The following is a 15,502-nucleotide window of genomic DNA, read 5'->3' on the forward strand; positions in this document are numbered from 1 at the left end:
GTTGAATTATCTGTTCCTATATGGATCTGGACCATATGTTGACTTTTTTTGCTCCCCTGCTGTTAGCCTGAGTAAAGTGGCCAGACTTCAGGTACATTGGGTAGAAAACCCCAGGAATCACACGCTAAGCCCAGATCTAAGAGGCGATGGATTCTGGGGGTGATGCCTGAGGGATTCTGAGTGTAAGAGCCTGGGAAAGGAAGAAGGGAACAAACATTGTGGGGGATCCCTGGTCTTATTTAGTCCTTAGAGCAGCTCCGTGAGGTTAAGTAGGATTACCCATCACACAGATGAGAAAATGAAATCTTCAGAGGGAGGAAACGTGCCCAGGGCAGCTGGCCTGAGAGTAGAATTTGCAATAATATGGGTGCCCAGATGGGTGAGGGAGCTTGGACTCTGGGCTTACATTAGCTTCTCTGAGTCCCAGTTCCATCATCAGCAGGACTGTTAGGGAGTAACTGGGACAGTGGAGCAATGAGTGGCAGGCCCCCAAGTCAGTGCTCAATAAATGTTTATTTTCCACTAATTTCCCTCAAGAAGATAGGGGATTTGGAGTAAGGTGGTGAGGATCAAGCTGGAGGCTGTGACCTGAAAGGCTGAGAGGTGAGCAGCATGACGTTGGACATCAAATTGGTCACCGGCCGTCAGAGAAGAGCCACCACTTTTCTCTAGAGCAGCGGTTCTCAACCTGTGGGTCGCGACCCCTTTGGGGGTCGAACAACCCTTTCACAGGGGTCGCCTAAGACCATCGGAAAACACATATATAATTACATATTGTTTTTGTGATTAATCACTATGCTTTAATTACGTTCAATTTGTAACAATGAAATTGGGGGTCACCACAACATGAGGAACTGTATTAAAGGGTCGCGGCATTAGGAAGGTTGAGAACCACTGCCCTGGCTGCACAGGCTACGCCTTCCAGAGGGAGTGCCTGTGTGCCAGATTACCCTCCCTTCTCACTCCTTTCTTGGCTCCGCCCCCCTGGCTCAGTGACTGTGACCAGGGGAATTTTTTCCTGCTGGCAACAGTAGGAAGTAACAGAGGCGGCGGCGGAGTTTAGAAGGTAAGGTGAAAGGGGTGTGGGACTTTGGGAGAGAAAGGAGAGGCAGCAAGAGGCACCCCAGGGCCCTTGAGTCCTGAGCCTTTCCTGAGATGCCACGGTTCTGCCACAATCCACACATTATTCGGCTGTTTACCAGGCACCTCCGGTCAAATGGGGAAAATGAAACTGAAAGCAGGAAGTGCCCTACCCTGCTTTCACTCAGGGTTTCTTTCCTTCTCTGTTCCTTTCCTGAGACTGGCCCCTCTCAGCTGTAACAGACACATTTGGACCAATGGTTTCATTGCTGGGCGGTTGTGCTCAGGCAGCATCGTTGATTTGGACCTCAGAAGGTGGAGACTTGGAGACAGTGCTGAGATAGCTGAAAAATGGTGGCTGTGTGAATTTGGGAGCAGGTGCAGTAAATATCCAGATCACACTTTGGTGCAATCTGATGCTTAAATTGGATGTCACTTGCTCTGAACCGATGGAGGGCAGTTGGACTAAACTGACACTCCCAGCTCCGATTTGTGTAGTACGTTTGTGCAGATGGGTGTGGAGAATAGGATGCGTTGATGACATGTTCTAAAATTTTGCCATTGTCTGTTTCTGGGTAATGGGATTATAGAGTAATAGTTTTCATTATTTGACTTTATATATGTATATTTATAATATTATGTAATACAACATTCTCTAACAAATAAGTAGGTATATTTTGAAAAAGTTGCCAGTAAAATTCATTTTTTTCTAATTCAAATGTTTTCTATTATAAAATTACAAAATACTTCTTTTGTCTCCAGGCGTAATGTCAGAAGACTCCCAGGGTATTGCCCTTCCTCATATTGCTGATCTGTAGTCAGATAATCCTGATTTATCGTGACAGGAGTTTCTAGAGCTCCATGTTTCTTTGATCAAGTCCCAAGGAGATAGTTTTCATTTTCTCAAAGGCAAAATGTTGTAACCAGTGGTATTTATGATCATGGAGACCAAGGGCCATAACAACCCCCAGGACAGACCCACACCCTCTGGCAATGGGGGGACTTCAGGGGGCAACAATCATTTGTTGATAAAAGCTATTAAACGAGAAAACATGGAGCTGGTCACGCAGTTGCTGGAAGGAGGGGCTGATGTCAATTTCCAGGAAGAGGAATGGGGCTGGTCCCCTCTGCATAACGCAGTGCAAATGGACAATGAGGACACTGTGGAACTGCTGCTTCGCTATGGCGCTAACCCTTGTCTGAGGAAGAGGAATGGGGCTACCCCCTTCCTTGTCGCTGGGATTGTGGGAAATGTGAGGCTGCTCAAACTTTTTCTTTCAAAAGGTGCAGATATCAACGAGTGGGATCTTCACGGCTTTACGGCTTTCATGGAAGCCGCTGTGTATGGTAAGGTCGAAGCCTTAAGATTCCTGTATGAGAACGGAGCAGAAGTAAATTTGGGTCGAAAGACAATGGAGGACCAAGCGAGGCTTAAGAAAGGAGGGGCCACCGCTCTGATGGATGCTGCTAAGTACGGGCGGGTAGAGGTCTTGAGGATCCTTCTTGAAGAGATGCAGGCAGATGTCAGAGCTCGTGACAACATGGGCAGAAATGCTTTGATCCATGCTCTTGCGGGGCCTGATGACAGTAATGTGGAGGCCATCACTCGCCTTCTGTTGCACCATGGGGCCGATGTCAATGTGAGCGGAGAAGGAGGGAAGACGCCCCTGATCCTGGCAGTGGAAAAGAAGCACTTGACTTTGGTACGGATGTTTCTGGAACAAAAACATATAGAGATTGATGACACAGACCGGGAGGGCAAAACAGCACTGCTGTGGGCTGTTGAACTCAATCTGACAGAAATTGCCCAGCTGCTGTGTGGCAAAGGAGCCAGTACGGATTGTGGGAACCTTGTTATGTTAGCGAGGCGCCATTACAACAGTTCCCTTGTAAAGCTTCTTCTCCATCATGGAGCCAGAGAAGATTATCACCCTCCAGCTGGAGACTGGGAGCCTCAGAGCTCACACTGGGGGCCGGCCCTGAAACACCTCCACAGGATATACCGCCCTATGATCGGCAGACTCAAGATCTTTAGGGATGAAGAATATAAAATCGCTGACAGTTCAGAAGGAGGCATCTACCTGGGGTTCTATGACGAGCAAGAGGTAGCTGTGAAGCGATTCTCTGAAGACAGCAGTCGTGGACAAAGGGAAATCTCCTGTCTACAGAGCATCCGAGGGAAGAGTAACTTGGTGACAGTCTACGGGCATGAGATCCACAAGGGCTGTCTGTATGTGTGCACCTCCCTCTGCGAGCAGACACTAGAGAGGCATTTGGCCCAGAGCAGAGGGGAGGCTGTGGAAAACGAGGAAGATGAGTTTAGCCGAAACATCCTCTTATCTATATTTAAGGCCGTGGAGTGTATCCTGTCATGTGGATACACTCACCAGGATCTACAGCCACAAAACATCTTAATAGGTGAGTCCCCAGTGGTGTCTTAGAAATTGTGGGGTCCTTTTTTCTTTTGTCATTGCAGATGGGAAAGGACTGCAGTCAATGTGGATTATTCAGTTTGAGGGTCAGTGCAACAAAGTCATAATTACAGTGCAGGCTCTCCTGCTCCCAGTTGTAACCCTTCCTCCGCATGGAGGTCATGGCTGCTAATGGAATACCAGCTAACCTCATATTGCCTTTGGCAAATACAAATATGAAGGTATGTCTTGGATGGAGCCAGCTCCAGAAATTTGGATTCCCAGAATAGTCTTCAAGTCAGAGAATCCTGAAAATGGCAGTTACTGTGAAACTTAATGGCAAAACAGGTCAAAATTGGGGATGCCAGGACAAGATGCAATACCATGAAACAGATTCCAAGCAAGCACTCAAGTGGCTTAAACACATGAAGGGAATTTATGAGAAAAGTTCTCATAACTGAAAACAATCTGAGGTTTATAATCTGCCCCCATCTACCCCTTCAACCTCATCACAAGCCACTTTCTGACTTAATTCCTCCTCTCCGGGCCTTCTTTCTGTCACGGTGGAATTCTCCAGGTTCCTTTCTGTCTCAGGAATTCCTACCTGGAGTTCTCTCTTCCTTCTCTTCTCCACTCTGCTCACCTACCCAGACTCTACTCACAAAGATGACTCCTCCCCACCCCAGCCATGTAGCTTTTTTAGGAAGACACTTCCAGAGCTTCCTGCCCTTTTGGCTAGCATTTTCAAAATTGCAGTTAATTTCATGTGTATCTGTAATTATTTGTCTCCTCAGCCTGAGACTCTAAACTCCCTAGGCCGAGACTGTGTTCCCCCCTTCACGGGCCTTTTCCCTGCACTAAACACTTGTTGAATAATTTGATGGATTTCCACACAGGATGTCTAAGTTTACAATAAAAGGGGCTCCAGAAGCACACAACTGCTCTGGCCATCATCTATATAGGGTTGCCCAGCCTTCCTTCTCAGACCCCTTGAAGCAAAAAGCAGGAGCCACCTCTTCGATGACCAATCACTGACTTGCCCTCCTGTCGTCTTGTTCCTGGCCATGCTCATCCCTGCATCCCTCTGTCTGAGGACTCAGTGGCTTCCTTCAAGGAAGAAAGATTCCGAAGAGGGCAAGGAGGCAGTGACTCATCACAAACACGGGGTGGACCCATGGTAACTGATGACAGTGTCATTGTGGGCTCTGGCTAGCAGGCTAGATTTGTTATGCTGTGTTATGTAGTATGCTAAGGTGGCCTTGGGTTTGGAGCCTTGTGGGCTAGTTGTCGTTTAGCCATAGGATGTAACCTTAACTCTGCCAACTGCTCCTTTACAAATCTCTGCTCTTTACCCCCAGGAATTGCATGAATGGGGGGCTGGTTCAAGGTCCCCTCATCCTTCCCCACCCCCTGGCTTGGAAAAAATAAAATATAAGACTTGCTATTGGCAGATGCTTCGTAGGTCAAATGACACAGGGCACATGAGTGTTTTGAGGAACAAACATAGTAAGTTTTATTATGGCCTTCTTAAGAGATGATGGATTGCCTACTGGGTTACATATTTATTTAAATGAATTACAGCATGGAGAATGAGGATTTTCAATTAACCACTCTCTACAAACTATTCCTTAGATTCCAAGAATGCTGTTCGTGTGGCAGATTTTGATAAAAGCATCAAGTGGGCTGGAGAGCCAGAGCAAGTCAAGAGCGATCTAGAGGTAATTTCTGGAGCTGGCTAACTTTTCCATCTCTCTGCTTCCTTATTCATTCATTACCTTATTTTCTATGGCCAATTAGAGGACATCCCTATTTTAACCAGGAAGGAAAGAACTTTCAAGGAATTCCCCCCTCCCCACCCCTCCCCGTGCTCACTGCTGTCATTCAATTACAGACAATGGCATTTCCCTAGGCTGGTGTGGATTGGTTGTCACTGTGGCTTCTTTCTGTGTCTTTTTGGATCTCTTTCTTTCTCCAATTACTTCCAGCAGGTATTTCCAAAACAGCTCCAGAATTCCAGTAGTAAATAAGATTTCTTTTCCCACTCCATTCAAACTCCAAAGAGGGCCAGATTCTAAGGCCCTTGAAAACACCTGGGTGCGATTCCCCAGCTCGAAAGAGACTAAGTTTGGTTAAAAAGGTGAAGATCCTGGAATATCTGGTTCTCTGAGAAGAGACAGAGCCTGGTCTCTGAAGACCAAAGTTCCCCATTAATTCCAATTGGGTCAGGGCAGATCTCTCCTGGAGAGTCTCCAGGGTGTTGAACTTTCACCCCAATGGACCAGGGCTCTTCATCCCTGGGTCTGGCCTTGGTGGTTCAGTGGCTCCACATTTCAGCTCCTTCCCTGATTTGTGTCTTGCCTGATGCAGGCATTCCGATGTTGGCCTCCTTCTTGGCCTTTCCTCCATGTTGTGGCCTAACCCCTGGGCCCATCGCTATATCCAGCTGGACCTGGCCTGGCTCCTTTACCTGCTTGACTGACATAGCCCCAACCCAAAGTCCCAGTTCCCAGCTCCTGGCATCCCCCTGGTTTAAAACCTTCTCTCTTCCTCATATTTATCTAACTTTTGCCCATACTTTGATGTCCAGCTCAAATTCCTCTTTCTCCAGGTAGTCTGTCTTGGCACTCTGGCCCAGGATTCTCTTTTTCTCCTTATAGACCTGAACTGTGAGGCCTACATACTGCCTGGAAGAGTTCTCTATGCACAAACCTGTGTCTTCTCTCCCTAACCAGCCTGTGGACTCCTTGAGATATTCCTCCCATTTTCCATTTGCCCCTAGCCTGTATGTACCACAGGCTCCAAAGTTACCCAAATAGAGTGATTGGGCGTTAGCAGCTTCGGCTTGATTGCTGGTTTTGGTGCAGGCCCTTGGACGGCTGGTCCTATATGTGGTAAGGAAGGGAGACATCCCTTTTGAGACACTGAAGACTCAAAGCAACGAGGAAGTGATTACATTGTCTCCAAATGAAGAAATTCAGGACCTCCTTCGGCAGCTGTTCTGGCCTAGGGAACATGTGGAGAACCTTCTGAGCGACCTGCTGGGTCATCCTTTCTTCTGGAGTTGGGAGAGGTAGGTAAAACTTACGTGTATGTCACAGGCCCCTGCATGGAGACAGTGAGTGCTGTAGTCAGGGTTCTCTAGAGAAACAGAACCAATAGGAAAGACATAAAACACCGGAGAGGACAATCCGCTTGACTGAGCCCACTGATGTCAACACCAATCTCATCTGGAAACACCCTCACAAACACAGCCAGAAAACTGTTTAGTCTGGGCACCCTGTGATCAGTCAAGTTAACATGTAAAATTAATCATCACCATGAGGTGGTGTGGGTGGGAGTCCGGCTGAGAATCAGCAGATCCACCTGGGCATTTCCTGGCTGTGTGTCCTTGGAGTGGTGACTTAACCTCTCTGGGTTCTGTTTCTCTCTTCTGAAGAATAGGGAGAGAGAAAGAGAGAGAAACAGAGAGATGCCTGTCTCTCCCATCATGCAGAATTTTTAAAGACATAGTTTTATTACTTCTATTAAAACCCAAAATCTAACAGTTTCGTCTTTCTTGAAAGAGTGGGAAGGATGGAATGACCATGATAATTCTGTCATCCTCAGCCGCTATAGGACCCTTAGGGATGTGGGAAATGAATCCGAGATCAAAACGAAAATACAAAGCCAAGAACTCAGTATCCTCCAACTACTGCAACCTAGACCATCTGAACCTTCCAGAAGTTTTGATAAGTGGACCTCTGAGGTATGAACAATTCTTACAGTCTGGAGGTTACTTAAGGAATAAGAAGCTGTGTAATGTTTTATCATAGTTTTTCTTTTTTATATATTGTTGGCCTGGCCCAACCAAGAAGTGAAAGAAAGGATTTCCCTTTTCTTCCTCCCCATCCTAGTCCCCTTTACCTTTTGGGTCTCTGGCCACCCTCCCCTCCCCCCCCCCCCCCACCCCTTATAGAGGCCAAGCCCTCCTGACAGACTCCCGTCTAGGCTCATTTTAGGGATAGTCTTGTCCCAGCCATGAGCCTTTGCCTTTTCTGTGGCTCTTTCCCTCAAGACTTATTTTCTGAGAAGGGCCTGGCTAATGACCCAATTGCCATGGTAACAAGAGCAGCTGACTAGATAGGGCTTAATCCAGAGGAAGTGCTCCACCATGAGGCCTTTCAGTCCAGGGCCTCTGCTGCCCGTGAACAGCCCAGCTCTGAGGATCCACACAACGCACCTACATTCTGCCCCAGAAAGCAGACTATGAAGAGGAGATGATCGTTCAAATTCCTCCTCTTCAAGAAAAGGCCCGCTTAACTTGAACTGAATATAGTGAAACATCAAAATAAATCACCATCTTGATCTAGTCAGTACTATCAGAACTTTCATTCTTATTCATTAGCACACATCCAACAAGTACTAGGTATGTGCTAGGCCCACGTGAGGTCATGAGTATACAAAGGAGAGTATGGCATGGCCAAGGTAGGGCCGGGACACTCACAGAAACAATGGCTGTATGATACATGCCGGGCGCCCAGAGACAGGTACAAAGCACTATGAGCGAATCCAGAATCCAGAGGTCTTTGACTGAGACCAGCAGCTTCCCTATCTTAGGTCAATCTAGGACTCTGCTTCTCCCACACCTCTTTGTTCCTGGGTCTCATTTTGCTTTCCTTCCCTCACTTGACTCTAGATTACACATCACACTCATAAATGTCAGCTTATTGTTCATTTTTTCCTGCTATCCTATAAGCTCCACAAGGGCAGAGACCATCCGTTATCTTGTCTGCTATTCTATTCCTGGCATGAAGTAGGTGTGCCACGACTCTTTGCCAAATGAATATCTATAAAACCTCAGCTGAGACTTAAACTTGTAGAAACAGAGAAGTGAGGAACCAGCGCAGATGACAGTTATAGCTAAGGACTACGTCGTGCTGACTACATGGCAGCTACAGTTGTGAGGACTTTTGTGAGTCACCACAGTTAATCCTTATAACAACCTCTGAGGCAAATATCTCCATTTTGCAGGTGAGCAAACTGAGGCAGACAATTTTTCCAAAGGCACTGAGCCAGTAAGGGGTACCGCGGGATTTGAAGTTGGGCAGTTTGGCTACGGAACCTGCGCACTAAAGCCACTCACTGCATAACACTCTGATGCCATCAGGCCCACCCAGCCATTTAGTTGTCGAGGAAATTGAGGCTCCCATAATACCCAGGACTGGAAAGGCAGAGATTGGCAGAGTTGGGAAGAGAACCCTATTATTTTGTTCCCTAATTCATTAGCCGTTTCCCCTAAACTGCATTGACTTATATTTAATTTTGATGAACTTCAGGCCTTATCTTTTAATTTCCATTTTAGACTTTTTTTTTTTTTTCCTCCTGTTGATTTTGGTGGCTTGCCCATGTTCATGGTCGTACAATCAGTTTTTGGCAGCTCAGGTCCAGAGCCACGTTTCCCGGTGTATATTCCTGCCTTCGCCCCCACCCTGCCACATACACATGGCTCAGCATTTCCCACGTGTGCTCCACCCATAGTACATGTGGGCCGTCTCAACAGGTCACCTCTAGCCGTGGCCCAGGTACCACTCACTCTTCCTAAGGGAACTATGGCCTCATGGTTGTTGCGTCTTGTTCCCTTATTCCAAACTCTTTCTAAATATGAAGCCATCTACAAGGGTGCCAGCACAAAGAGGGAGGCATTACTATGACCGAAGTTGCCCTGGGACACCGAGAGGCAAGGAGAAATATGTAACCCCTTTGGAAATATAATTCAAAAGAAAAAACAAACAAACAAAAACAACCATGATCATATTGGAAGGGGGGCCACAAGGATAAAAGTATGGCATAGTATAATGAGCACATCTCCTAGCACAGTGGCCAAAGATTTTCTGAACCATGTGTTAATATATTTAATTGCTTTTGGAAACAGACAAATTTAGTTACCGAATCCCATATCCAAACACAACTATCATTACCACTGCTTTTTTAATAGTAGTAATTTTGACACATATTCAAATTTGTATGTCGCCAGGATTTATTTTGCATTGCTACCACATTTTTGTGAAATGTTTTGTTGTTTAGATTGACAAAGGCATTATGAAAAAAATGCAATGGTTTTATAGAAAGAAACCCCATTTAAAATACCAGGATACTGTGGGTGATTTGCTAAAGTTCATCCGGAATTTGGGGGAACACATTCATGAAGAAAAGAATGGATGGTAAGTATTGTTTTCATTCCTGTAAGTCACATTTGAAATGAGAAGATCTAAAAATCCCGTTCTGAATTTATACCTGCTATTTGGTGGGAAGAGCACAGTTAATTTTGATGAAAGAAAAGTAACTCCTCCCCTGTTGGGAAAAGGGCCACTACATGGGCCTTACAAGGAATGATGGATGTGACCAGTAGGCTCCCATCTTTCTTCTTTTTTTTTGTAAAAGAATATTTTTATTGATTATCAGAGAAGAAGGGAGAGGGAGAGATAGAAACATCAATGATGAGAGAGAATCATTGATTGACTGCCTTCTGCACGCTCCCTACTGGAGATTGAGCCTGCAACCCAGGCATGTGCCCCTGACCGGTACTGAATTCTGCACCCTTCAGTCCACAGGCCAACATTCTATCCACTGAGTCAAACCGGTTAGGGGTCATCTTCCTTAACTTCTGCTGGGTCCCACTGAACACCAGGCTAGTGACTCCCTTGTGGAACCACAGTGAACTGGGCAGCTGGGTAAAGTGAATGTAACATTTAAAAAAATCTAGGTAGTAGCCCCATGTTAGTTAAGTCAGCGTTTACTGCCAAAAATGTTAGCTGCAAACTCATTAAAAAACAACCACCAACAACAACTTTCCACTTCTAGGGCTGTTTTGGATTTTGGAAATGTAGATAAAAAATTGTGGAATTGTATTATGTCCATTTCATGGATGATAAAACAGGTTCATAAACATCACATTGCCAAAGTTCACAGATAGTTGAAGAATCAGGCGATGACTCTTGCTCTGTCAGATTCCCAAGTCCTTATTCTCTCTTCTATAGAAACTAGAGGCCCGATGCACGAAATTCGTGTAATGGGCTTGGGCCCCCACCGCCTCAGTGGCTGCCTCTGCCCCAGCCCCCACACACCCCAGTAGCTGTCTCAGGCCTCACAGCACCGGCTTCGTCTGGAAGGTCATCTAGAAGGATGTCTGGTCTAATTAGCATATTACACTTTTATTATTATAGATCATGGGAGCACAGTGATCTCCAGGCCATGTGCTATAAAGGGGGAAGCATTGGGAGGATGCCTGCCAAAATATTTACATTTCATTTCAGGATGAAGTTGAAAATTCCAGACCCTTCCCGGTATTTTCAGGAGAAATTCCCCGATCTGATCATCTACATCTATAAGAGACTACAGAACACAGAATATGCAAAGCATTTCCCCCAAATTCACAATGCACACAGGCCCTATTGTGATGAGGGCAATGGTGGCCAGCAGACTAGCCAGCCCTGAGTGCTGACTGAGCCTTCTGAGGTCCTTATTAGCTGTGTGATCCAGGGCAAATCACAACTCTCTGGGCCCCTTAACCAACCTGGTTGCTTGTGAGGGATGAGTTGGATGGATAATGTCAGTTCCTGGCAATGTGTCAGGCAGTCCCTACATGTTTATATATATAAAAAAGTATATGCTCAAATTACCATGGTGCTTTTTTTTGGGTAAAGATTAGAAGCAAGAGCCAGAGGGCATCCTGCTGAAATTCCTCTTGTCTATTGCACGGAAGGAGTGAGTACCTAGACTTCTAGTACTGTATGCTTTACATCAACTATCTCGCGTAATTATCCCAAAGATCTTGTTTGCAGCATGGGTTAATATCCCCATTTGAGAACTGATGAACTTATAACTCAAAGAGTTTGAACTACTTGTCCCAGATCATACAACTTGTACAGAGCACTGAATAAATGGATGTGGTGTTGTTGCCTCTCACTTAAGCATCTTAGAACTTAATTACTAGCCCAGGGAACATTCGGATGAGACCTAAAAGAAATATATCAAAGGGGCTCCAGGTGGCTTGCCCATTCATTCACTCACTCGCTCATTCATTCAGCAAAGTATAAGTCAAGGCACTGATATTTTTTTAAATTTCATTCCTTCTAGAACCACCTGCACTGGTTCTATGATCTTAAGGTTTTTATGACCCAAAGGCAGTAGCACTAACCCAGGGCCATTTCGCCTCTCTGGGGCCATTTGGTAGTGTCTGGAAAAGTTTTTGTTGTCAAAGCTGGGGGACAGGGAGTGTTACTGGCACCTAGTAGACAGAGGTCAGGGATACTACCAAACATTCTACAAAGCACAGGAGATCCCCCCACTCCCAAAGAATTATCCAGCCTAAAATATCAGTGGGACTGAGGCTGAGAAACTTGGCCTTAAGGGGCTAGGATACCTGCAAACTGGCTCAGGCCCCAGGACCATGGAGTGCATGGGCTGTCTCACACAGGAGTGACTTGCATTTGTTTTTTGCTTTTGGATCTGTAGTGAGCCAATTCCAGTGTCACCTCCTCAGAAGTCCTCTGAACACCTCGCCGAGTGCTCTACACCCCAGTCTGAGTGCTCTTTCTGGCTCCTTAGCACCCAGAGCCACATGGGAGCATGCTTCTCCCCACCCTGAGCATGCTCCTTCTGCACAGGAATCTAAGCTCCTTAGGGCCAGTGATATATACAGGATGGGCAAAAGTAGGTTTACAGCTATATGTGAAGCAGAGTTTATTCTTGTATTATTGTAGATTAATTACTGTATTCTTTGTGAAACAGTGTATTCTTGTGTTGTTGTTTATTATTATATTCTTTACCATATAAACAACTGTAAGCTTACTTTTGCCCAACCCTGTGTGTGTATATGTACACACACACACACACACACACACACACACACATATACATGTTTTAATTTATATCATTACTGCCTAGCAAAGTGACTGCCACAGGTAATATTCAATAAAAATTCATTCAAAATGAATGAACCACCATATATGAGTAACAACACCACCTTATATTTTTATGGTGCTTTATAATTTCTAAATTAAACCTGCATATTTTATTTCTTAGTTTTCAACACAATCCATTTTTCAGATGAGGAAACGAAGGTCAGAGACAAGGTGACTCACTCTAATACACAGCTGGGAAGCATCACTGTCTTGATTTGAACTGCTTTTCTGGCAGTAAGTCTGCCATTCTTTCTACTTATCCTCCTCGTGGGGGTAAACATGGAGCTTTGCAATGGAAGGCGCAGGGCAAAACAGGATCCTGGGAACTTCCTGAAGAGGAAGGAGGTCTCACATGGGTGTCACTAAATGAAATGAAGATGTGCTGGAAAAACACACTTAGGACTTTTGTTTAAGGTTGGAGGAGTAGCAAGATTGTGTTAGGTTTTAAAATGAAGCTTTGATTTTCAGATTTGTAGTGAGTATGGATATGTCAGTCATTTCTATCATTATGTCAAGCTGGCTTCCTCCTTTTAAATTCTTATCTAGATCTTTTTTATTAACTTTAAAGAACTGTTCGCATTTAGAATTACAAAGGTATTTAGTAGAAGGCTTGAGTTGATATGTAAAAGAGACAGCGATTCTGCATTGTGTGTGGCCTCACCACCTTGCCCCCTTGAAGAAGACAGCTGCACTCCAGGGTTTTGGTCACCTGTCCATGGGATATTTTTTTCTCGGTACTGCACTTCTGCCCACTTCTGCTCTGGACTGGAAGTCCCCTGATCCACACACACCATCTTCCCCATGGTAACCGATTTGCATTCAGGAGGCCCTGGTAGGCATCAGTGACCCCGAGAGTAGCTTCCTTCCCATCCCTGGAATTACAGCCCAGGCCTTCTCGGCTGACTGGCATTTTCCTGATGCCCTTTAGAGCAACATGGATGACTAGTGAGTGGGAAATTTGTGAAGACTGCCCCTTCCCCCCAAAAACAAACAAACATTGGTCTGTCTTTTATGCTGGCACACATGGTAAATAGGAGCCCCCAGAGGGCAGTTTATTTGCCACTGTCCTGAATCTGTGTCCTCAATATGCTTCTCTATTCTGGTGACACAAGGTGAGGAACTAGATCGTGGTCCTCCAACCTGAAGTTCTACAAGCCCCCAGGTAAGAATAGCACCCATCCTGCCCCTTCCCCCTAGTCAGGTGTGTAATGCCCATTCACAGATGCAATACAGATTCAGACAAGTTCAGTGATTGGCCCAGTGCTGCCCAGCCAATGACAAAGCCAGGGTCTTTCCACACTTTAGCTAAGATTCTTGTATATTATTGGATGAAAAGTAAATCAAAAGCAAAACAAAACTTGTAGGGTGTGAGTTTTCTTTAAAATAAATGAGGTGGGTCAAAAGTAACCAGAATCAACATAAACTTGAACTTTAAGACATAAGCCAATTTTTGAATAAGAGTAACAAAACTTATTGTAGTGTCTTGTTAAAAAATCTAGTTTATATTATTTGATAAATACTATGGGAACACCAGAAATAAAAAACAGCCATACTCCCATTATGATAATAAACTTTAAAATTTCCACATTTCATCTCAGAGTTTGTTTACATGCATAGGAGAGTTTTACATAATCGACACCCTAGTGTATTATTTCATTCTGATTCTGCTTTTTTACTGATTATATTAAAAATATAATGTTATATTGATTTACTGTAATTTTTTTAAATGATTGTGTAATGCTCTATCAAGTTAAGATTTCAAAAATTATTTCAACATTTCTTTTTTGCTTGTATTGTTAGTTTGCTTTCTCTCAGTAATATAAATACTCCAAGGAGCTGCTTTAAGCATATAACTTCATCCTTTTTTAAATAAAAATTTATAGTTGATACTTGAAATATGTGAGATTTATATTTGTGTATATATTTAATGTTAGTTCATTGCTGGAAAATTAATTTTAGAGAAGAAGAAAATAAATGTTACTGTGTAATTGCAACACTTAGAATAATTGCTGTTAAACTTCTGGTTTTTAAAGTTGCATGTTCATGACATAATTATTGGGAGTTATATATATATATATATATGTATGCTATTAATGATACTAAATGGAAAATTAGAAAAATAACAAATTAAATCCAACGCAAGCAGAAAAATATAAATAATAAGGATAAGAGCAGAAATCAATGAAATTGAAAACAGAAAGTCAATAGAGAAAATCAATGAAACCAAAAACTGGTTCTTTGAAAAGATCCATAACAGGGGTCCTCAAACTTTTTAAACAGGGGCCAGTTCACTGTCCCTCAGACCGTTGGAGGGCCAGACTATAGTTTTAAAAAAAACTATGAACAAATTCCTATGCACACTGCACATATCTTATTTTGAAGTAAAAAAACAAAATGGGAACAAATACAATATTTGTATTTGCATGTGGCCAGCGGGCCGTAGTTTGAGGACCCCTGATCCATAATATCAGTAAGCCTCTAGCCAAACTACTAAGAAAAACAGAGAGAGAGCACAAGTTATTAATACCAGAAATGAAAGAGGGGACGTCAGAACAGATCCCATGGACATTAAAAGGATAATAAAGGAATACTATGGACAGCTCTATGCCACAAATTAGATAACCCAGATGAAATGGACCAATTTCTTGAAAGACACAATTTCCCAGTACTCACATAAGAGAAGCAGACAATCTAAACAGGCCTATATATCTGCTAAAGAAATTCAATCGATAAGTAACAACTCTACAAAGCAGAAATCAGGCCCAGATGGGTCACCTGGCGAATTCAACAAAACATTTAAGGAATGTGGTTTTCTTTTCTTACAATGTCTGTCTGGGTTTGGTGTTTGGGTAATGCTGGCCACATAGAATGAGTTAAGAAGCATGACCTCTGCTTCTATCCCCTGAAAGAGATTGTAGGGAACCAGTCTGATGGGTAGAATTCAACAGGGAACCCATCCGGGCCTGATGAGCTCTGTTTCTGAAGGTTATTAATTACTGGGGAAACCAGGAAGAGGAGAAGGGAACAAAAAGAAATATTTGAAGCAATAATGACTGAGCATTTCCCCAA

The 15,502-nt window shown here is 44.1% G+C and overlaps 1 protein-coding gene across 7 annotated transcripts; it reads left to right on the top strand.

Moving 5' to 3' along the window:
• Positions 1–956: 956 nt before the first annotated feature.
• On the top strand, positions 957–14,329 carry RNASEL (ribonuclease L). 7 transcript variants are annotated; one of them, XR_004973292.1, is made up of 8 exons: positions 957–1,066; positions 1,843–3,498; positions 5,124–5,209; positions 6,356–6,561; positions 7,098–7,236; positions 9,555–9,691; positions 10,784–11,234; positions 12,555–14,329. XR_004973292.1 is itself a non-coding variant. In XM_036343470.1 (7 exons), the coding sequence occupies exons 2-7, from the start codon at positions 2,016–2,018 to the stop codon at positions 10,962–10,964; spliced, it is 2,232 nt and encodes a 743-aa protein (XP_036199363.1). In that variant the 5' UTR covers positions 957–1,066; positions 1,843–2,015; the 3' UTR covers positions 10,965–14,329. The 7 variants fall into 7 exon arrangements, 5 of the variants coding, with proteins under 5 accessions (XP_036199363.1, XP_036199366.1, XP_036199365.1 ...); XR_004973293.1 differs by having other exon boundaries at positions 11,174–11,234; XM_036343470.1 differs by having other exon boundaries at positions 10,784–14,329.
• The last annotated feature ends 1,173 nt before the right edge of the window (positions 14,330–15,502 follow it).

The sequence above is a fragment of the Myotis myotis genome, unplaced genomic scaffold, assembly GCF_014108235.1.
Source record: "Myotis myotis isolate mMyoMyo1 unplaced genomic scaffold, mMyoMyo1.p scaffold_m19_p_18, whole genome shotgun sequence".
Classification (NCBI taxonomy): Eukaryota; Metazoa; Chordata; class Mammalia; order Chiroptera; family Vespertilionidae; genus Myotis; species Myotis myotis.

What these genes read in the sequence shown, in the direction of transcription:
- RNASEL (XM_036343470.1), top strand. Translation starts at nt 2,016, where the DNA reads ATGATCATGGAGACCAAGGGCCATAACAACCCCCAGGACAGACCCACA. An exon ending in AAGTCAAGAGCGATCTAGAG is followed by an intron (nt 5,210 to 6,355) that starts GTAATTTCTGGA and finishes GTTTTGGTGCAG; the next exon opens with GCCCTTGGACGGCTGGTCCT. An exon ending in TTCTTCTGGAGTTGGGAGAG is followed by an intron (nt 6,562 to 7,097) that starts GTAGGTAAAACT and finishes TGTCATCCTCAG; the next exon opens with CCGCTATAGGACCCTTAGGG.